This window comes from Balaenoptera acutorostrata, chromosome 17 (assembly GCF_949987535.1).
Source record: "Balaenoptera acutorostrata chromosome 17, mBalAcu1.1, whole genome shotgun sequence".
Classification (NCBI taxonomy): Eukaryota; Metazoa; Chordata; class Mammalia; order Artiodactyla; family Balaenopteridae; genus Balaenoptera; species Balaenoptera acutorostrata.
This window is the reverse complement of record NC_080080.1, coordinates 2,977,797-3,001,353: the sequence shown is the minus strand read 5'-3', so window position 1 is coordinate 3,001,353 and position 23,557 is coordinate 2,977,797. Positions and strand designations below refer to the sequence as shown.

Sequence of the window (23,557 nt, the reverse complement as noted above, 5' to 3'; positions counted from 1 at the left end):
TCAAATTATAAATCATACAGAAAATTCAACCCAAATTTTAGATGGTTATTTTCCTCTTTAAAATCACTTTAGCTAGTAGTTCCATTGATTTAACAGCATGAGTAAACCAATGAAAAAATTTAAAAATAAAAGTTAACTGAAAACTGAAACATCCCGTTATCATTCCATGGGTTGCAATTGCAAGCAAATGCAGTTATTTTAAAGGAATCCTGTTACCTTCATCTATTCCATAGCTTTCTGTATTGCAATTAAGAGAGAAAAAAATTGAAGACCTTGCTTAGAAATAACTAATAGCAATTAGGTTAACAACAAACTCAGAGAGTACGTTTCAATATTTACTTTATTAAATATTTTGACTACCAACACGGGTCAAAAAAGAGGACCAAACACAAGTAACAACACAAGTAATATCCTCAAGCTAACTCAATGTGATATACAATGCTTTACATTTCTAGCCCATAAACTCCTGTATGATAACCCATATTTGTGGGGTTTGGATAAAAGTTAGCCATGTTGGACATTTACCACTCAACTATGAAAATATATGAATAAAAATCTGGATACTCTGCAGGAATGTACAAATGACTAAATGGCTAACTAAAACTTTAAACCTAAATTTAAACATTTTTCCAAATTGCTACTGCAATTCAAAGTAAACACATTTAAGTTTCAGCTCTTGCCTCTGTTTCAAATCACTAACCTGGGAGCTCTTGAAAGGAGGGGCCCACCCAGGATAATGTTTGCCTGAGAGGGCTGGGCTGTTTCTCTTTATTTTGGTAACTCTCCTCAATGTATATGGTAAATCTACTGAGAACAACTTTTAAAATATTTACACAACAGGGTAAAGCACCTGAAACATTTATTTTACAAATACATGGAGCTCTACCGAAACCAGGACATCAGATGTTGAATTATCAGGCCTCTGAGGCTGTGAGGTGGACTCCTAATTGGGCCTCTTTAAGAGGTAGGGTTAACTTTTTTTTTTAACCTGAGTGAAATTCCAAGGTTGTCTCCAACTCAAGAGCTGTGACTATATACACGCCACCACAAGGGCTGGGGCTCCCAGACTCTTGTCACCAGCAAGCTGCACAGCAGTGAGAAGCAGAGGGTGACACTGCTAGGCTGCTGGGGGGGTCAGTGAAGAGTCCTTCTCTCCCCACACCTCCAGCTCGGAGCTGGACGGACTGGACGCGGGAGGCTCTTTGTAATTGCTTAGTCAAGGGCAATAAGAAGATCAAAGTTCAAAGGGGAAATGCAATCCATTGAATGTGTGTATTTAAAGAGCTGTATACATGTGTGAGTATACATATTTAACTTTAAATACTAATTTCCTACAGAGAGGAAATGCTCTAATCATTAAAGGTTATATTATCATAGAGCCAGAAAACAAGATTACAAAAACCCCATAAGTGAACTGACTCATTATAGATATTTGAGTTTCAGGCTTCCGACCTGGCAGTGGGCACATACAATACAGAATTCTAAAGGCTGAAAAGAATATTTCTGTTATGAACTCAGTAAGGTCTTAAAAGTAGTTCTAAAAGGACAATAAATACCTAAACCGTTTAAACGCGAGATATTTAAAAGTTAAGTATCTGTCAGCTCTGCACGAGAACAAAATCAGAAGTCTACTCACTCGAGGGCATGGTGTAGGTATCTTCTTCGTCGATAATCTCAGCATAGTCGTCTGTTTCTGTAGGAAAGGAAACAGAGGTTAAATATTCAACCCCCTGGCCTTTAATATAATTTGAAAAGGCAAAATGATCTGCCTAAACCCCCTACCATGCTGACATTATTCTTAAAACACTATTACTCAATTTTTGCTCACATGTGAGTCACTTATGGAAATAAAAGTGACATCATGGTCCAGCATGTCATAATACACAGACTTGTTCCTCAGAGAGCAAAGAGACTCACAGAGAAAGCCCTTGTGGAAAACAGAAAGACATGAAACAACTGTTTGCACGATTCAAACCCACCAAGCGGTCCTGACTGCAAAGCTCTCCCTCAACTGCACCAAATACACCTTATAAACCACACCGCTGTCTACCGGGATTTCTCCAAACGAGACCGGTACCTCCAGAACACAGCTTAGATTTCATTCATAGTTTGACTCCACAGCACAGTCTGGGTGTTCTCCTTTAGAAGACAAAACGGCAGGCTGACTTTTGAGGAGATTAACTGGGCTAACTTCCTTCATTTGTTCCGGGTGAAAGCAACCCAGGAATTTCTCTCTTGTAACTTTTCACTCGGATATTTAAACAGTACGCATCAATGTCAAAAGGGTCAAGGATGTACCAAAGAGAATAAAGTCAGAACAAACAGCACACTGAAATGAGTCCTCTTCCTACTAACGCCAAGGGGTTCCAATGTTTCCACTAATTCCCTTCAGGAGTGCAGCAACTTAAAGACCCACCACCGTATTAGTGGGGGGAAAACCCCTTTTGTAGAAAACACCTACTCACTTGGGTAACAATGACACTGAAAAATCACTCAGGTCTTGTCCGTCTTCCTCTTTCTGGAAAGAGGAAAACCTTTAGTAGCTCTATGCACGAGGGTTTAGGCTGATGGGCCAGGAAAGGAGGGGCAGTACTCCCTGAATGATCATCTGAAGAGAGATCGTTTTCAAAATTTAACCTCAGAGAAACTAAAAGCTAAGGAACTAAAAGTTCTTTCTTCTGTGCTGTCGTTATTACTCCATTCAGATATTAAAATTATAGAAACCAAAGAAAATAGAGACTACATATAGTTTACGGTTTCTAGACATCAACTCTTCTACATACTGCTACAGTAACAACTGAGACCAAATCTAAGAGCAACTGGAAGAATTCATTTCTTTCTTCTTTTTTTTTTTTTTTAATTTATTTATTTATTTTTGGCTGCGTTGGGTCCTCGTTGCTGCGCGCAGGCTTTCTCTAGCCGCGGCGAGGGGGCTACTCTTTGTTGCCGTGCACGGGCTTCTCATTGCGGTGGCCTCTCTTGTTGCGGAGCACGGGCTCTAGAGCGCAGGCTCAGTAGTTGTGGCACACGGGCTTAGTTGCTCCGTGGCATGTGGGATCTTCCTGGACCAGGGCCTGAACACGTGTCCCCTGCATTGGCAGGTGGATTCTCAACCACTGACCCACCAGGGAAGCCCAAGAATTCATTTCTTAATTTGTAATCATCATTAAAAGTGATTAAAGAAAAAACAAATTCAACTGGCAGAATGTAAAGTCAATAAATCGGTTCTCCTTTAGACATTTAGCAAATGTGACCTATTTGTAAGTCCTGTATGCCAGGTGGATAATTTATATTATTCTTACATGTTTATAAGTAATACTACTTCCAGGATTAAAGAAAAAAATTATTTAATCTACCCCAAACCTTACATTCTTTATTCCTACATTTCTCCCTCCTATCTTGTTCTCAGTGACTACCAAGAAGAGTGAGCCATGGTTCCTAGGCCGATAGCCTTGCTTTTGTGTAAGGTGAGATGCAATTTGGGGATGGAGGTGGTGCTAAGGCAGAGGCAAGGAAAGGGCTAAGCGGGGGAATGTGCCGGTTCTAAGGCCCCACAGACGGACACTCAGCCACTCACTCTGTCTGCAGCCGGATGAGCTCCCCTCACGCCTCTCTCTCAGAGCACATGCAACTAAGGCTCAATTTCCTGCAACCACAGACCCACCCTTGCTGCCCCCTTTCACGCAAAGCACACACCCTTAGAGGCCAAACACATTAGCTGACCCTGAGGGGCCGGATTCTGGCAGTGAAACTGCCCAGATCTCTTGCCTCTGCCGCCCTGCTACCAGATTTGCTCCGGAATCTTCAACACCCCCTGCACCTGGCTCTCAGCTCTATTAAGGAGATATCAGGGACCCATCGACTCCGCGGGCACTGAAGTTTCCCAAGGCTGTTGGGGTCACTGGCCGCCTGTCCCTCCGTCTCTGTGGGTAATGGTGTCTGCCACCTGAGTGTCACCTGTTCAGAGACCCCTCCTCACCCCCACCTCTCTCGATCACGTTGCCTGACATGTTTTGCTCGGGGCCCATCACTACCAACCCTCTGACGGTCCTCTGGTTCCTTGTCAACCGTGTGCCCCCATCCAGAGCAGAGCCCCCAGGGCAGTGGGCCCTGCTGTATGTACCTTGTTTACTGCTGTGTTCTCAGCGTCCAAACCAGGGCCGGCCCGGGAGGCACCCAGTAAGCACTTGCTGAACGAAAGGGAGGAGTGCCCTTCAACAGTGCAGGAGGGGACGGCGCTCCCCGTGACCTGGGGGCGAGGAAGCCAGGCCAGCCACAGCTGCGCGTCTGGGCGCTGCTCCACCCCAGGAGCCGCTGAACCTGTCTGCGCTTCAGCTGTGCCCTCACGTGCCCAATGAGAGCACGTCCACCTGGTGGGGCTGTGGTGAGGATTACAGAGAGGCACATGAAGTTGTGGTGCGGCCCTGCACACAGGTGGGGGGCTCCTTGGTTCTCTCCTGCTGAGGCCTCTGGAAGGAGCCTTCCTGGTGGGACTGTAAGGGCTTCCCGGACTGCCTCTTATAAAACTCTCAGCAGGGATCCCACCTCTGAACCGGCTTCAAGGAGTAAGAAGAAAATGGCTCATGTATCAGGCTAACACACAAAAGTGACGTGGGAAAAACCAAGTTGCATACACTTGCATTAATTCACACAATCACAAGAAAAAGCCTGCAGTTTTTTTCTTTCGGTGCTATGTGAATTCTACAAAAGAACTTTGGGGATTATCCAAGCTCCCTGAGCATTACTCATGACGACACGTGGGTGTGGCTATGGGTACCGTGACATCACGTGAACAGAGAATTTTTGCTGCTGTGTCCTTCTTGAGTTGGTTCTTATGCAGCAGGGTCAACACTGTTGAAGGCACGTGGAACTACAAAGGTTTTACCGTAACCTTCTATATAGGGCTTTTCAAGTGGGGACGCTTGGCATATTTCTCTAAGAATTCTTGATACTGATTTGGTTCTATTTTCTCTTTTTCTTTCCTGGTTTTTAGGATTATGGGACAGTATGACACTGAGATGAGAGGTACTTTTACACACTCAAGGGCCCCTGAAAAACTGGAGTCCACCCTGAAACCGCCTGGCCCCCAAAATAATGACATAAAAGAAGGAAAATATAAAGGAAAAGGAAACGGGTTCAAAGATCTCGTCACAAATAAAGGAAAGCAGCTCTGCATTCTCCACTTGACCAGGATGAAAACTAATGGAGCGCCCACCATAACGCCAGACACGGTCATAAACAACTACACGTATCGTCATTTAATCCTCAGGAACGTCATACATGGTGGTACTGCTGTCATCATCCCCGTTTCCCAGGCAGGAAGCTGGGGCCCCCAGAGGCATCCTGAGTTTCTCACGGTCCCCAGCCACTCAGCGGCGGCTGGCACGGCGAGCAGCGCTCCGGCAGAGCTCCTGGGCTGCCGTGTTCTGTGCTTTGTTCTTTATTATCTCCCAAAACGTTTCTGGGGACTTCTATTTGTGAGACCAGATACCTGATGCTTCGAAACCTTGGAGTGTTCCCCTAAGGATGTTCTGGGACTTCACCCCCAACATGGGCATCCCTGGAAGGCTTATCTGGGCCTGTGCACTTGGGAGACAATTCTAGGACCGTGAGTCAAATATTTCAAAGTAAACATTTTGAAAAATGGATGGAGACTTCTGAAACCTTGGATAACACTGTAATTTGAAAGGTTTGGTATCTCAATACGTGGTAAAATAAAAATGAGGGGAAGACATGTTAAAAGGGCAGAAACCTTCAGCACAGAAATTAGGAGAGAAAGGTACAAAGTTCTCATTTTAAAACAAGGTAAAAGAGGCCTAGTGAAGTCACTACTGAAACCAGTGACACGCCTGTCGTGCTCCGTCACACAGAGAGCCTGAAGCCTCCGGAGTCACCATGAAGGGGTCAGTTTCCAGCTGGAGAGGGACAGAGCAGTGGACGCTCGGCTGTAAACAAAAGGAAGTGCACCGGAGCCTGCAGGCCCACAAAGCTCTCAGGAGCCGACCACCCGCTCACTCACTCCCCCGCGGGGAAGAGGGGCAGGCCCGGTGATTCCCTCTCCACCTCCTCCACCTGCCCTTCGGGGCCTGACACCAACACGCTTCTGACGACAGCCTCTGGCCCGTGCCCTGCTGCCTTCAGGAGGCCTGATGAGTCACCACCCCCAGGGCAACACGTGCACAGTCACGGGATTGCTCAGCAATTCAGTGGGACCAAGCAACATCACAGCTTCTCACCCCACCTGCACACATGACCCTGCCGTGAGCCCTGGAAGTGGCGACCGGCTTTGGAGGGGGGGGGGCAGGGGCAGGAGGGCTTTCAGGAAGCCAGGAAGGGCCCCGCTGTGCTCTGTGACCTGCACCGGGGTCGGCAAGCTTTTTCTGCAAAAGTACATATTTTAGACTTCACTGCTCACAAGGTCGCCACTGCAACAACTTAACTCTGCTGTTCAGATTGCAGGGGTGAGCAGACACATCATGAGTGAACGTGTCACTATGTTCCAGCAAAACTTTACTGATGGACACAGAAATTTGAATTTCACATAGTTTTGATGCCAGGTACTATTCTTTGATTTTACCCCCAACCATTAAGAACTGTAATAATCGTTCTTAGTTCAAGGAGCAATACAAACACAGAGGTGAGCCGTATTTGGCCCACAGGCCTTAGTCTGTGGAAGTCTCAGCTTATTCACCTGTAAAATGGCGATAATAATACTCACTCTAATTCATAGTATTGGGAAATTCAAATGTGGGGAAAAGGCACGATGTTTTCTTTAGATAAATAATGTGGTAATAACCACTTGTTAATACACATTTGTTGAAATTTTTATGCTTTCACAGTAATCCTCACAACAACCATCAAGGCCTTTTACAGATGAAGACTCCAGAGGTGAAGTGCTTTGCTCCAGGTCACCCAACTGGCCAGCTGGTGACAGGACGGGGCGAGGCTGGAGCCTGGGACCTGACCACTCACCCAGTGGCCCTGGACTGGTCACCAGTGTCCTCACCCGCACGACAGGGAGAACACCCATCATGCTCTGAACCCCTGCCGGAGACTCGCTGGTGAAGGGCACGCACGTGGGGGGCGGCCACCCAGCAACCACCAAGGAGTCGGCCCGGAAACGAGGCGCAGAGCTTCGAGCTGGAGGTCCCCGGAGGCAAGGCGCTTTCCAAGTCGCATTTAGTCCAGACGTCTCACCGCAAGCACTCTGCTCACAGTGCTCAAGTCGTCAAGCAGACACACACGCAAGCACAGATGGGCTCTTCAGTGAAAGCATTCTTTCATTAATCGTGAGGAAACATGCAACCCCCCTTAATTTTAGTTTATAAACCTTACTCCTTATCGTTAAGAGTACAAAGCTTCGTGCAGGCAGTACACAAAGGAAATGGAAAACAAGACACTACACGTGACTTCTAAATTTCTAGTTTATGAAAGTGATAACCTCGGCTGCCTGAAAAATACTCATTATCACTCCTGCTGATGGTTCTCTAATTATTTTAGTCTGTTTGACTCTTAAAAATCACTCTTCCTTCTTTCCTTTCCACTACCTCACTCCCAAACTAACAATTACTACATACGTACGTGCGGAGGAGTGTGCAAATTTCTCCCATGTACTCCTGAATGATTCCGTTTTGACAATTTTTCTTCACTTCTAAAATTCGCTATGAATAGATACAACTTGCATTTACCACTGAGACGCGGTAAAGAAACTGACAGTTACCCTTCCCATGTCAAAGCCCTGAATAATTCTGAAGAGATCGCTGACTCACACCATGGTTTTTTCATACTTGTTTTGTTGGATCAAAGCCACATTTTGCCTTGCATTAAATACTGAATGATATTTATATCCATAAATAATTATATTAATAACACAAACATGAAAATAAATATTACCGTCCCCACTAATTTCATCTGCAGATCCGGGTGGCATGCAAAGAAAGGGGGAGGAGAGAGAGAGGGGAGGGGGGAGGGGAGGGGAGGGAGGGAGAGAGGGAAAACGCTATTAAAATGACAAGTAAATCAAAGTGTAAGGAAAACACAAAAATTACCCCCCCAGTCTAATTCAAAAGATAAAAGAAAGATCATAGGAGTTAGCATGTTTACTTGACTTAAGGGCATTAATGCGAGTTTTAAGCCGTCCACACGTTACCCCAAGTAAATAGCAGTTTAAGTGTGTTTCTGCCGCATTAAGCAAAACTGATTTGACTGCTTCTCAGTTAAATGTTAAAAATGACTCTACTTTCCTCAAAAGGAATTTGTATCCTCTTAGAAATGAACACCATGGGTCATTAATGTGTACCCCACACAATAAGCAGGGAACAGCCCTCAGCAAGCCTCCCCAGGATTCCAGCCTCTCCAAAGAAGCTTAAGGAGCACAGCACCTGAGGCTCTGCTGGCGAGCTTCCACTTACATTTATACAGTGTTTGTAGAAATGACTCTTCCAACTGTTACAGATCATCTTCCCTTTGCTAGAAAACTCCCCCCGTGGCCTCTGCTCTGCAGCACCCTGAGTATCTGCCCCCGAGGCAGGAAAGGCAGACCTCCGGGGCTCACTCGGACCATCCTTCTCCATTAATCGCATGCCAGGTCAGGAAACCCACGAGGCAAAGGTACCTGCCGGCCCCTTTGGTAAAACACTAAGATCCCACAGGGGAAACCGGGAAGAGACTTCTCGCCCTGTCATGCATTTAAAAACCAGCAAACGGGCAAACAGTCTTCTATGAGGAGAGCGGCCCACAGTACCGCTGCCGGGCAGCGGACAACGCTCACTGACCCCCAGTACAGGCACACCCGCTCAGGATAATCTACAAGCATCTGGTTAGGCTGCTGCCTGGGGCACTGTGGTTAGTAAGAGTCTGTGCAAAGATGAGTGCAGTACCAGCAGAAGGAGGTTCGTGGGAACAGAAGACCAAAGGGAGAAAGCGCCTAGCTTTCTTAACTTTATGTTGGCAGTGACTGACTCCTTTATAAAGAGGCAGGAGGAGGAAAGAGAAAAACAGAAACACATTTTAATACAAGAGCAAACTTATATTTTAAGGCATATCTATAAAAACAAAGACAAAATTGCACTGCTTTTATGTGACTACTGGCACACTTGATTTCTTAATATAACTGAGTTTTAAGAAACATATTAATATTTTAAAATGCAATTTTCCCTCTTAGGAAAGATTAGCACTAGACACAGAAACTTTTAGCAAGACATAAAGAGAGTCAGCCAGCTCCACAAAGCCAGCCAAGTAAAGGTACAGATACCTTTACAAATAACAAAACTGAAACAAAATGAAATGAGACAAACAACGAAGACCAATAAATAATTCAAGATTCTTGTGAACATCTAACATTCAACCACAAAGAAAAAAATTGCAGAAAACTAGCAGATCCTGATTTGTGAAAGAGCTTTATAATCACTTTCCCCCAAATCATCAGCAAAGACACAGACCTTAAGTGTACACCTTAAATAAACTGCCTTAACATAAAAAACATAAGAACATCTGAGTACATAGGTTGCAAAGCCCCTCCCCCACCTACCAGCATCCTTTGTTCATTCACTCTCATTCATGTGCTGAAAACTCACTTGAAAGTCAACTCTCTCTGTATGAGGCACTTGCTGGATGAACAAGCACCCAGGACAGTAGAACAGAGAAGAAACAACTGCAGTACGCTAAGGGCAAGAGCAGACAAGTCAAACTAGAGTCAAAACAAGGGATGTATAACCCTTTAAAATGCAGCGGTGACACCATGTGACAGAAAAGATGCAGTGGGCATGCACAACTTAACTGCAGATCTACAGGGTACCATCAAGAAAGGTAAGGATTCCAGGTGTGGCCCCAGGGAGAGCAGGGTCAGGATGAAGACGGCAACAACTTACGGCCATCAGTTAGGAACAGAAATGAGAAGAACTGAAACAGACAACGTGGTCACGTTCCCACAGCGTGTGCTGTTATCCCAACAATGTGCACTGTTCCATCTTCTCCCCTTAGCACACACTCAATTTCCTGTGTGATGACTCCAGAGGGCAGCTCCCTGTGTTTTATCAGTTAAGAACACGAAAACAGTGCCCTGTGCCAGGCGGGACAGAATTCCGGACGGGGTGGAGGGGCAATAGCTATAGAGGTCATTGAGATGAAACAAGAACACAGACTGTAGACAAGATAAGAGCATTCTATCAGTGTCAAATTCCCTGGTTTTGGTAATGACACTGTGACTGTCTAAGAGGATGTCGTTGGTCTTAGGAAATGCACACTGAAACATTTATAAGTAAAGGGGCATACCATGTCTGCAACTTGCTTTCAAATGTTTCAAAAAAAAAAAAAGAAGAAGAAGAAGACATACAAATGGCCAATAGGCACATGAAAAGATGCTCAACATTGCTAATTACTAGAGAAATGCAAATCAAAACTACAGTGAGGTATATTACCTCACGCTGGCTAGAATGGCCATTACCAAAAAGTCTATAAATAATAAACGCTGGAGAAGGTGTGGAGAAAAAGGAACCCTCCTCCTACACTGCCGATGGGAATGTAAATTGATACAGCCACTATGGAGAACAGTATGGAGATTCCTTAAAAAAATAAAATACAGAACAACCATATGATCCAGCAATCCCACTCCTGGGCATATATCTGGAGAAAACTCTAATTCGAAAAGAGACATGCACCCCAATGTTCATAGCCAGCACTATTTACAATAGCCAAGACATGGAAGCAACCTAAATGTCCATCGACAGAGAGATGGATAAAGATGTGGTACGTATATACAATGGAATATTACTCAGCCACAAAAAAGAATGAAATAATGCCATTTGCAGCACCATGGATGGACCTAGAGATTATCATACTACATGAAGCAAGTCAGACAAAGACAAATATTGTAGGATATCACTTATATGTGGGATCTAAAAAATAATACAAATGAATCTACTTACGAAACAAATAGACTCAGACACAGAAAACAAACTTATGATTATCAAAGGGGGATGTGGGGAGATAAGTTCAGAGTACGGGATGCACAGATACACACTGCTACATATAAAACAGATAAGCCACAAGGACCTACTGTATAGCACAGCAATTATACTCACTATTTTGTAATAACCTATAATAGAAAATAATCTGCAAAAAAACCCCTGAATCACTTTGTTTTACACCTGAAACTAACACAATATTGTAAATCTACTATACTTCAATTTAAAAAAAGAAAAAAAAAGTAGAGGGAAGGAGAAAGCAAGTGGGCCAAAATATAGACATAGTGAATTTGAGTAAAGAACATATGAGACTTCACTTTACTATTCTTACGACCATCCTCTATGTGTGAAATTATGGAAAAATAAAATATACAAAAATCTCTATTTGGATTCAGATTCTGGCTCCACTACTCACCCCATGGCATTAGAAAAGTTACCCAACTTCTGTTTCTGTTTTCCTATTTGTAAAATGAGGCAGTAACAGAAGCTTCTTCAAGTAAAGAGATGCAGAGAGGATTCCATGAATTCCCAGGGCACCCGGCGCAGGACAACCGCTCCATAAGCGCAAGCTATTCCTACCTTTCAATTTTTTATCTTATTTCTAAACTAAGGTAATGAACATTCTTCATATTAACTTAAAAGGCAAATACTTTTTAAAAAATATAAGCATAACTTTTTTTGAGTAATAACAAGAATATTATCCACACCATAAAAAAAAGTGTTAGGACCCTTCCTTTATTTTATCCAAGAGGACTACTTTAATTATGTTTGCTGAACACCTACCATGAGCTAACAGCACACTGTGTACGTGCTGGGGCTACAGCAGTGAAACAGGGCCCCCCATTCTTTCCTTGTTGAGCTTACGTTCTGGGTTGGGGAAAAGATGATTAAGTGAGTAAACTGTGTGGTACATCAACATGTAAGTGCCACGGAGAAAAAACTCAGAGCAGACGCAGGACAGGGAGTGTTTTCCTGTGGGGCTGCACCTCTAAATATGGAAGGAGTCGTTTGCTAAAAGCTTTCCAGAGCAGAGGTGAGCCTGGGGCACTGGCCAAGGAGAGCAGGGAGGTCGGGCGGGGATGGGGTCGGGGGTGGGGGGGTGCGGGGGTGGCAAACGTACTTATCGGTCACCCATTTCTCAGGGCAACTGAACAGCTGATGAGCGAAGGCTGTCTTTAGAAGTGTTAACAGCGGGGCTCCCCTGGTGGCGCAGTGGTGAAGAATCCACCCGGCAATGCAGGGGACACGGGTTTGAGCCCTGGTCTGGGAAGATCCCACATGCCGTGTAGCAACTAAGCCCATGCGCCACAACTACTGGGCCTGTGCTCTGGAGCCTGCGAGCCACAACTACTGAGCCCACGAGCCACAACTACTGAAGCCTGCGCGCCTAGAGCCAGTGCTCCGCAACAAGAGAAGCCACAGCAGTGAGAAGCCCACGCACCGCAACGAAGAGTAGCCCCCGCTCGCCGCAACTAGAGAAAGCCTGTGCGTGGCAACGAAGACCCAACGCAGCCAAAAAAAGAAAAAAGAAGTATAACAGCGAAATAAATGAAGATGACATGAATGCACCCGTGGCCACGCTGTGGCCCCGAATGAAATCCCTGCACAAACATCAGTAGCTGCCAGAGCCACGAGGTGAGACACAGACTCTCTGAACCTACGGATCGGCTTAACGTCACAGAGACAGCAGCCAGATGTTACACAGCACCTATGCGTGGTCTTGTAAAAACAAAATCTTTGAGTCCGAATCTGACCAAACTCCTCTCAGTCCTAACGACCAGGCTGTAGGTAAGTCTGGTGGAATACAGGGGCTGGAGGGGGACCCGCTCAACACAGCATCATGGAGCGGCACTTGGCCAGATCCAGAGTGTCGGGCACAGCGTACAGGACACGATTTCCTCAACAGATAAACTGCGATCAAGAAAAAAAGAAGGGGGGCGGCAGCGCACAGAGACAGGAGGAGACAGGAGACGCAGCCAAGTTCACCCAGCCCTGCTTGTCTGACCCCAGACTGGACGACACCAAGTGTGAAAATGCCTTAACCAGGGAATCCGAGCACTGACCAGACCGCTGGTATTAAGGAATTCCTGTTCTTACAGTGTAGTAATGTTGTTTTTAAAAAGTCTTTGTCTTTTAGAAATGTTGACAGAGGAATATGCCTTCGAGGCGCTTGAGACCATCTGTGGGGAGTGTGTGTCTGTGTGGGCGGGGACAGAGGTGAGGTGTGGCTGGTTTTCAGCTGCTGAACCTGGGTGACGAGCCTGGAGGATCGCTACACAATCTACTCGCTCTGCTTCTGTGTGCGTCTGGAGCTTCCCATGACAAAGAGTTAAAAAGCTAAGAATTCAAAAGCATGACGATATCCACCCATTCACATGGCCTCTTGCTTGTAAAAATATCAAATGCATTTTATCTTGACTCATGCAGTTTGATTTTAACAAATTCCACAATATTAATGCAGCCACGACATGCTACTAGAAACCTGTGAGGTCAAATTCCAGAATTCATATTTTAAAAGTTTCAAGCCTTCCTTTAAAATTTTTCTCTGTGAAGGGGCGGGGGGGCGGAAAAACTGGGTCTTCGGATGTTAGCAATATCTGTTTTTAGGTTTAACAAGATGATACTTAGGCTTCTTGTAGTAATAAATTTTAAGAAGATTATTAAAGTTTATTTATTAATGTGTTAATAATTTTAGCAAAAGGATTAAGATGGCTCATCAGCTAAATAAACCCAAACACTGGCTACTGTGAAGCACACTTTCATACAGACAAAAATGCACCCTTGCTCAAAGTGCTCTCCTGAGGGAAGCACCGCACTGTCCCTTGCTATGCGGAGGCCATTAGGAGGGGGTGGTCACACTCTAGTCTGGACGCTGAGTTCACAGGACTAAGAGGACGGATCCATGTGGCCTGGAAAGAGTTTACAGAAGTAAATATCCTCTTTAAATTTCTGTTGTGCTCATGATTGCTCCGATCTCACTCGGGCTCTTTTTCATCTGAAAATGTCTCAGGCTACCCCCCCCTGGGGGTCCTCCAAGTGTCTGCCTGTCTCCAGGCCTGCAGCTGAGAGGTTCAGTCCAATGCCAGGGTGAGGAACAGGAAGCCACCTGGCTCCGGGTCCTTCTTGGGTGTTATTCTACAACACATGATGTAGACGCTTCAGCACCCACGTGACTCCAGAGTATTCTTCTCAACTCCCTTAGAAGCCAGAGAGGTGAGGGACATCATCAAGGAGCATCCTCAAATCTCGAAGAGGCAAAGAGAGTTCAGATGCTGTGACAATGGTGCGAGAAGGGCGGCTAGGACGGAGGAAGTAGCACGGCGGGGGTGGTGGTGGGGTGGTGGTGATGGTGTATTTTCATGATCACTTCCTTGTTCATGTGCCACACGATCAACCGCCCTGCCCCTACCCGGTCAGAGATGGCTAAACGTCTCTCCTAACGCCAGACTGACTACAGAATGCTAGTTGTGGCTGTTGGAATTAAAAGAATTTCCAGTAAGCCAGGTACTATGAACATGTCAAACCCCCAATACGTTCGACTCGGTGCACGTAAAAATCACCAGTAGCATTAATTTGATTAAATTATTTCATAAGGCATATAATTTACAAAAATTAACTTCACATGTACTAGGCGACAATACTCTATTAGGGCACTTAAAAAAAATCCCTAAAAGCTTTCGTTTAAATCAAGCTTTCAGCACAGACAGAGACTACCTTCTAAATCAGTGTTATCACAAGTGAAACTAGGATGTAAACCAGACAAAAGAAACTCTTTCAAACTTCAAAACGGGGCAGACTTTTGGATTCCAACAGAACAATCAGAAATGAGTCAGGACTATGCTATTCCTGATAAATGGGAGAAAAACTACCCTGAAATCAGACTCAGACTCTTCCAAAACCACTCCTCCCTTCTACACACGAACATCTCAAGCTTTCCAATGACTCGGTGTGCTCTAACGGAAAGGCGATGGGTTTGGAGCCCAGATCTGGGTTTCCATCCGGCTCTCTGCCACTGCTAGCTACGTGAGCCAGGCCTCGTCACCTCAGCCCATCTATGAAGTGGAAACATGAGGAAGACTGCCCCGAGGTTCAAACAAGACAGTGCTTGTGAACGCGCCTGGCATAATCTCTGAGCCTCATTCACATGTAAATAACTATCAGTACTTATATTTACAAAGCAGTGGCAGAAAAATGAATGAATAACAGACCTAGTGTTTCAGAGACTGTGAGAAAAAAAGGGGGAAAAATGCAAATAATTATTATGGACTATACATATACCACTTTATATTTTACAGAACTTTACAGTTTACAAACTACTTTTGCATATATAAAGTAACTGCTTGATAACAGAAATGCACAATTTTCCCTAGAAAGAGTCACTTCCCATTTTCACTGTACAAACAGAATGCTTAAATAAATGCAATTAAACTATCCTGACTCTTAGAGTAAAATATTCCAAAATCAGTCTATTGGACCCATCCTAAATGGGCCGGTAAGCCCCCATACTGGGGCCACTTGGGTGGTCAGCCTGTATTTAGTAGAACCCAACTTTACCCAGACATTCAAGGAACCTCCCTCAGTACTTGTTAATGAGTTGGTTTTGTAATCTCTTCTTTAAACCCTGCACTCAGAGGCTTGGGAATTGCATTTATGTATGTTGAAGCTGATTAGCTGACATGACCTCTTTCTTTTCAACAAATAAAACATGAAACTTCAATCTCAAAAAAAAAAAATAAAAGTAACTGCTTTAGAATTTGTAATGAAGCAGCTTAACGCAAGTAACATTTATTTTGCTAAGTTTATTTTCGTTTAGAACAATTTTTAGTCACTAACTTGAGAAATCTAAAGGTAATCTTAAATAACTGGAATGATGTTGTATGATTAACTAAACCAGAAGAATCTGTTATAAAGTAAAAAAAAATTTTTTTTTAATTTATAATAAATACTGAAAAAGTATCATCACAAAGTGGTGCATTTGATCATCAACCAAGGGCTCAGCAGACGCAATCAAACCAAACATTTCTAACAAAAGAAAGAGGTCATTGCACTGGTTGTCATGACAGACACACAAGAGAGAAAATCGTCTTCTGATCTCCATCCCATTACTACAACCCAGATGTGTGACAAGAGCCACGTGCACAGTGCAGTGGCCATCATGCGTTACCTGTATTTCTGTTACACTTAAGGTCCTACTGCTTGATTAAGGGCCTGGTTATTAAAAAACAAAACAGAACCCTGAAACACAAAAACCAACCAAACAAAAACCAAAGTTTATACCTTTGAAATATTTAAAATTCAGCTTTATTCATTGATTTTCCTTGGAAATACCTATATTCCTGGGGAATCTTCACCCACACAAACGTGGCTCAAGTACGCCTCCCCCCCCGCCCCGATCCTGGCACCCCTCTCTGTGACCACTTACAGACCCCTTGTCTGTAGTACAAGCAACGACCTCTCCACTACAGTTCTAACTGAGCTCCAGAACGTGTGCTTACACGTTTCCTAAGAACTTACACTTAGGCTAAAAAAAATTACTCTAGGCCCTCAGAGAAATGTGCCCAAGGAAATGCACTATTCTGCTAGATATTTTTGTAAATCTGTTAACCTTATACTTATTTTTATAGAGAAACTTTGTCTAGATTTCAGAGATAAACTCTGCATGTATTCAACATCAACTGTAACTGTGCCCCTACTGGAGATGATCTGATAACTACATTTCCTCCTACAATGAGATTGGAAGGAGGGCCTGGTACCCCATCATCACGAGCTGAGAACTGTCTGAAGGCATCTAGACCCCCATTCTTCCTGCTTGCTGGCCTCCATGCCCCTTACCCAAAACCACCTAGGAGTGTGTCCAGAACAGTTCACAGTGACCAGCTCACAGCAAGCGTCTGAGAGTCCAGCAACTCTCAAGGTCACTGCTCGCTCTGGGGGCGTCCCTGCCTTTCCTCCTCCTGTTCCCGTGTGTGGAGCACATTCCTCCAAGTCCCAGCACCTCTCCGTACCTTGCTGGGGCATCCGATTCATTTAAAGACAATCACTAAGCACTATGTCCCAGACAATAAACGACAAATAAAACACGTCTTTGCCTATGATGGGGGCAGGGTCTAGTGGACAAGAAGGTTTCTAAAATCATTACATCTATTTAAAGACTATCGACAGTAGTGAGACATATGGTGGGCTAGAGAACTCCGAGGAAGAAGAGTCCTGGAGTAGCCAGGGAAGGCTTCTAGGAGGTGGCGGCATCTGAAGCCAGCCCTGAAGATCAGGTAAGAACTTTTCAGTTATGAATGTAAATAGGGGAATCAGACAAGTCCCACTTTCTCCATCTTCTGAAGTGATTCTTCATCTGTACCTGGGGTAAATCTCCCTTAAATTGTTATTGAAAGGCAATATACCCTAGAGGACAATAATGACCTGAGTTCAATCCTAGCTCCATCATTTTCAAGTTGTGTGACACTGAACAAGTGTGTTCACCTCTCTGAATTTCTTTCCTCCTATCTGTGAAATGGGGAGACGACAAAGACCTCGTGAGATCGTCGTAGGGATGAACGAGATAATACCTAACGCTGTGCACAGCACACTGAGAACCTAATAGAGACCCGTCACCTCTTAGCTGTGTGCGACCTCGCCTGCCCTGCTCTCTGCCACTCCGGCTGGCGCTGGGTTTGCCAAGTCGCTGCTTCAGCGCTTGCTGTCGCGCAATGTGTGCGTTTAGTCACCTGCTCAGAGAGACTCCTCTTGACCCCAACCTTAAACAGTCCCACCCCTCGCTCTCCATTTGCCTGCTTTATTTTAACTCAGCGTCTGTCTGTCTCCTCTACAGAACGTTGGCTCCACGAGGGGAGGGCCTGGCTTTGTTCACTACCGTACCCCAGCATCTGGAACAGTGCCTGGCACACGGCGGGCACTCAGATGTATCTGTTGACGGAATTACCGTAAAACGGGAAATGTAAAACTGGAGTAGTATCCACTTTGTAGGGTTTGCTGGGGCCAAACGAGATGGACCCTGACAGAGAAACAAGTCACCACGGCCGGCACACAGACTGAGCCTCACCACCACCCCACCAGCCTGGAGACAGATCAGCTCGCGGTGGGGGAGCAGACGCGGCGCTCTGCAGGGTCCGGGGTGGGGGGGTTGGTCTCCCCTCAGTGTCAGCACTACACCCACGCGGCGCCGGGTTTCCAGGCTGCTAGGTAAGGAAGAACCCCAGGGTTTAGCAACAGTACCGGCTTTCTTGGTGTCAACTTAATAACTTATGGGCGACGTGCAAGGCACAGCTCCTGGCTGGCCAGGCTGCTGAGATGTTATTCTCTAGTCTCTGTGGAAGACACAAATAAAGCACAGTGAGTCCACTTCCACAAAAGGGAGCAAGCCATAGGCGGGCTGACGAAGGATCAACAGGCATCTAAGACGTCAGGCCCGTCACTGAATATCCACAAGACGCTGCGAGCTCTTCCTGGCCTGTCTCGGTGAACCACCAAAGTGGTGGTCACGTGTGAAACGGTATCACTGACTCTAAAGAACGAAAGACCTTGACAAGTGACAATGAAAAGGACATGCCGGACGGTGGAGCAGCTCAAGCAGAACGACGGAGGGAAGGAGGTGGGGCGGAGGGCCGGATGCCCGGCTTTATTTGGCTGAAGAGCAACGCGGGGGAGGGCCGGCGAGGCAGGCGGTGCCCAGACCACGGGAGGCCGCTGGGGCTGAGCCGAGGAGTCGGAACTTGGTCTGATGGACTGTAAGTCGTTCCTGAAAGTTTCCACCCAGGGAACCGCCTATTTAAGTTCAGTAAAGGCGGTAGCCATCAGGCAGCTACTGCAGAGATGGGGCTGAAGCATGAGCTTCTAGTCAAGGGATAACCAGGGAGAAACAAGGAAGGTGGACTCAGAAAGGAGGGCTTGGCTGGGAGAGGTAAAACCGGAGGGTGTTGTGAGCAGCAGCTGTGAAAAAACTCTGAGGACATCAGGAAATGGAAGGAACAAGACCTGAAGCTTCTGTGAGGCGTGTTGTGTTTCATCACTAGCTGGGGTCACGATGAGCCCAACAGGGCGTGTCAGCTCCGTATCACGCGGGGCAGCTGTGAAGCACGCGTGCGGCAGCCATGGCGGCGACGGCGTCACTCCCGTGCCTGCCTCCAGTCTGGCAAGGAGAGGACCAGGGCGCTTACGAATTACTCAAAGCTGGCTCAATCTCACCTCTTCTATGGAACACGCCACGGAACAGCCTTTGATGCCCGCGACTGACAGGGCCCTGTACCACCTCGCCACTCTGGCACGTGGTGGCCTTCCTCGCTCCACCGGAGGGCCTGCTCCCCGTCTGCTGCACCTCCTGCTCCCGCCACAGGCTGGAGATGAGCGCGCTTAGCGGCCCCGCGTCACCGCGGGGGTTCGGAGAGCCCGGTGGAGGCGGAGTGCGTGCCGGCAACCCTGCAGCCCGCCGGGCGTCTGGCACTGCCCAGCAGTACCAGCTCCAGCCCTTAACATTCCTCTCCCTCCATCAGGAAGGGATCAGTTTCCTGAGCCGCAGCGCTCCGGCCCACACACACCCGCCCCACGCGGTTCATCACTGGAGCATCTTTGCTAAGCATATGGATACGAGCACAGATATTGCTTGAGAAGGGGGCTGTGGGAAGTTTGTGGACAATAAAAAAAAAAAAAGCAATTCTATTTGTACACTGGAACACTAGAAAATAATTCAGTCATCAACGAGGCAAAAGCACAAAACTAAATTTTAGGTAAAAATTAACTCAAGGTAAATTAAACTAACAGGAATTAGATTTCTTCTAAGTCAGATTGTCAGATACTAGAGTTTTAGGAAGCTATATTTTAGAAATGTGACATACATAAGAACATATTATATGTGTGTGTATGGATATACATGTATACGCATACATGTATAAATACACACGTATAGTATATGTGTCAATATTTTAAGATACCAAACCTGGGTCCATAGAAGATGCTTTTTGCTTTTTCCCCAACTTTCCTCTATTTTCCACATTTTCAAATGGGGAAAAAAGGCACATGTATTTTGAAAACATATCAAGGAAAGCACACCACACTCATCACACCAGCAAATAGTTAAGATAATGTTTATGTCAACATCTTAACTATATTTTTAAAAAAGCAATATTCAAACACCATTTTATGTTAATTATAAAAGACAAAAGCTGTTTAAAAATGTTTCACATTTCCTGAACTTCAAAAAATAATAAATATACAAAGTATATTATGCTACTTTCTGCTACATTACAAAGATAAGTTATAATGGCAGTTTCAAAAGTAAAAATTTTCACTCTAAATATAATTAACATGGAATTAAAACTGAAAAATAACTTGGAATTCTATACAATCCTGTGAGTAATCTAGTATTATACACGTATGTCTCATTAAAAAAAAATCAGTGAGCTATATTTAAACCTATTTCATGATGGTAAAATTATGCAAATTTTAAAAATTATTAATAATTTTTAATGTTTAATTTTTATAAGCTGTTCTAGAAAGCAGTCACCCTAATACAAATGAGCAGACGTCTAACACACGGCGACCTCCTCCCGCGGCGGCGGGCCCTCTGCCTGACGCCTGTGGGGCCTCTTACCTGACACGGAGACGGCGTGGGTCCGAACGCCCTGCTTCTCGCTGTTGGCCAGCCTGGAACAGAGGTGCAAAGCCGTGAGTGCCACGCTCTTCAGACCACACCGCCAGCATTCATTCAAACCGTGAGCTGCCCAGAATCAGGACGACTGTGCCACTTCCCAGGGAGACTGCACAGTCTAGAGGGGTGATTTTGTAAAATAACGGATTCTACCACCTGAGGCCCTTAAAGTCACCAGACCGCTTTAATGTTTTAAAGACCAGAAATTAAGACAGAGAAGTGAAGGAACGCTGAACTATAACACCACTGAATGTGGTGTACGTGGCTTAGATTAACTTTAATTTAGATGCTGGACTGCGAGGGAGTAGCCGAAGTTATACCACAGAGGGAACGATGCCTGGGACTGAGATGCGAATGTGAAACACTGTTACACGACTGGCCCTGCTTCAATTTCGAGCACGTCCAAGAGCAGGCAGCTCATTGACATATATTGTTATTATTTACAGACTGAAACAAGGTAAGCTTAACGCATCCGGTTATTTGTTTCATGAAACGGCTAGACAACGTTAGTGTTTTACATAAACACCCACATAAAATAACATTTTGGCCAAAGGTTTCAGTGACATTTTTTAAAAATCCAAGTATAGTTCAGTTTAAAATTTTTGGAAAAGCGTAAAACAGAGAAAAAAGGAACCCTATAGTCTTTATTTATTTTTTAAAATATTTTTGTTGCATTTCTTTTATTTATTTATTTTAAAATCAATTTATTTATTTATTTATTTTTGGCTGCTTTGGTTCTTTGTTGCTGTGCACGGCTTTCTCTAGTTGCGTTGAGCAGGGGCTACTCTTTGCTGCGGTGCACAGGCTTCTCATTGTGGTGGCTTCTCTTATTGTGGAGCACGGGCTCTAGGCATGCGGGCTTCAGTAGTTGTGGCACGGGGGCTCAGTACTTGTGGCTCGTGGGCTCTAGAGCGCAGGCTCAGTAGTTGTGGCGCATGGGCTTAGGTGTTCCGCGGCATGTGGGATCTTCCCGAACCAGGGCTCCAACCCGTGTCCCCTGAATTGGCAGGCAGATTCTTAACCCCTGCGCCACCAGGGAAGCCCAGAACCCTATAGTCTTTAGATGTCAAAGTTACTTTGCTCTTTTTATAAAAGAAAACTTTTTCCTGCTACATAAGCCTTTACTCTAGAAGTACTAAGTAAGAATTTTTCCTAGTATATAGAATTTATATTAGGTAATACAGGAGCTTAAAATAGTATATCCCCATTGAGAACTAGAAATAGTCAATATGCAACTGCATAACCTCTACAATTAAGGGTTACAGCACAAAGCCATAGCCCTGAGTTCCTTTTATGGAATTCTCTAAATATGTGAAATGGTATCTTTATTATAAAAGTTTAACCAAAGTTGTTTTCTAACAAATCACCAGCTCCTCTTCTATTGCAGCTCCATGACTTATTGTCACTATCTCTGAACTACGTTTATCAGGAGGTCACAGGTGCACACATTCATAATAAGCAGGTTACACCATCTGCCTCTGTATCCTGTTGATAGGACACCAGGGTCTTCCTTTGCTGTGGGTTGGGATGCTACTTCAAACCAACTTACAACTGCAGGGATATCTGCACTTCTCTGATCAGTGGCAATAACAGGTCTGCTGCTCTATGATTTGTGGAAATTCTGCTCTTTTAAAGTTTGCTTTATTTGTTCAGTTTTTCTAGGATTTCTTAGCACTTCAAACCTACTCCCTTCTTCCTCACTTTTTTATCTGTGTTTATGACTCCAGTGTGTTTTAATCCTCAAAGTCATCTCTTAAAGACTTTCCACAATTGAAGATACAATGAGCATTAGTTCCTTGCCTGATGTGGGACATTAATAAATATCTTTTAAATATTGTTGAGTTTGTGAAACACAAGGCCTAAAAGCTAAGAGAAAGCTGGTCTCGCCCATCCCTCCACTCGCCTGCCCAGCTACTGTGTACCTACTGTGTGCCAGATACTGCCCAGTGTCAGGTCTACCACGTCACATGACCCTGGCCGTCAACGAGGCCACAGGGTGTGAGCAGCAGAGAGGTGATTGTTTAATGTGACATAAGTTATAGGAAAACACACAGGGCTGCTCCTGGGACTGGGGTGGTAGGAGGTTTCCAGAGGCAGGGATGCAGGATGAGACTCGAGCAGGGCCCTGCTGAGGACAAGGCTGGAGGGAAGGAAGGACGGAGGACTCCAGGAACTGAGGGAAGTTCAATGCGACTGCAGAGCGAGCACGAGGAGCCGGAGGGGAGGCTGGAGGGGTGGCAGGGACCGTCGGGCAGCCTCCTGCCGGCTGGCGGAGGATGTGGCCTGAATCTAAGAGCAGCAGCAGCCACGCAAGGGGTTCAAGAGGAAAGGTCCCTTCTGCTGCCGTAGGGAATGGATGGGACGGTAGGCAAAACGGGACAGGCAAAGGTGGGTAGGAGGTGTGCAGAAAAATGGGAACCCAGAAGACCTGAGACTGCTATCCTCTGAGGTGGGCCCTTGGCTGGTGTTTAGGAGGGTTCCCACCAACCCCGAACTAGTAAGTGTGGTTCACTGTCCTTAGACTGTTTGTACAAATAATATGGTTCGTGCTGAACTCTTGCTTTCCTTCTGGGAGTCTGGAATTTGGGTACATGCCAAGCAAAGTGTGCATACACGACCAGGCCCCCATAAAAGCCGGGGCACCGAGTCTCCAACTAGCTTCCCTGGTAGACAACACTCCACGTCATCACAACTCATTCCCGAGGATCAGGTGCGCCCTACCTGAGTCCCTGAGAGAGGGCTCTTGGGAGCCTGCCCCTGGCTTCCTCGGGACTTCATGCCATTGCTCTCTGCCTGGCCGATTTTGCTTTGTATTCCCTGGCAGCCATACATCACAGCTGAGAGTATGATTACGTGCTGAGTCCTGGGAGTTCCTTCTAGAGAATCACTGAATGGGGCAGTCTTGGGGACCTCGACACAGGAGTCTACTGGAGGA

At 45.5% G+C, this 23,557-nt stretch overlaps 1 protein-coding gene across 13 annotated transcripts in view; it reads right to left on the bottom strand.

The window, feature by feature from the left end:
• The window catches only part of PTK2 (protein tyrosine kinase 2), a 256,529-nt gene that overhangs the window by 71,445 nt on the left and 161,527 nt on the right, over positions 1–23,557 (bottom strand). For 8 of the 13 annotated variants that reach the window (XM_057532273.1, XM_057532264.1, XM_057532265.1 and 5 more), the window contains 4 exons: positions 20,566–20,618; positions 7,894–7,911; positions 1,637–1,693; positions 217–237 (listed from right to left, as the gene is read on the bottom strand). In XM_057532273.1, coding sequence (XP_057388256.1) covers positions 217–237; positions 1,637–1,693; positions 7,894–7,911; positions 20,566–20,618 — 149 coding nt within the window. The remainder of the gene's footprint in view (positions 1–216; positions 238–1,636; positions 1,694–7,893; positions 7,912–20,565; positions 20,619–23,557) is intronic. The other 5 variants (XM_057532274.1, XM_057532269.1, XM_057532271.1 and 2 more) reach the window with 3 other exon arrangements.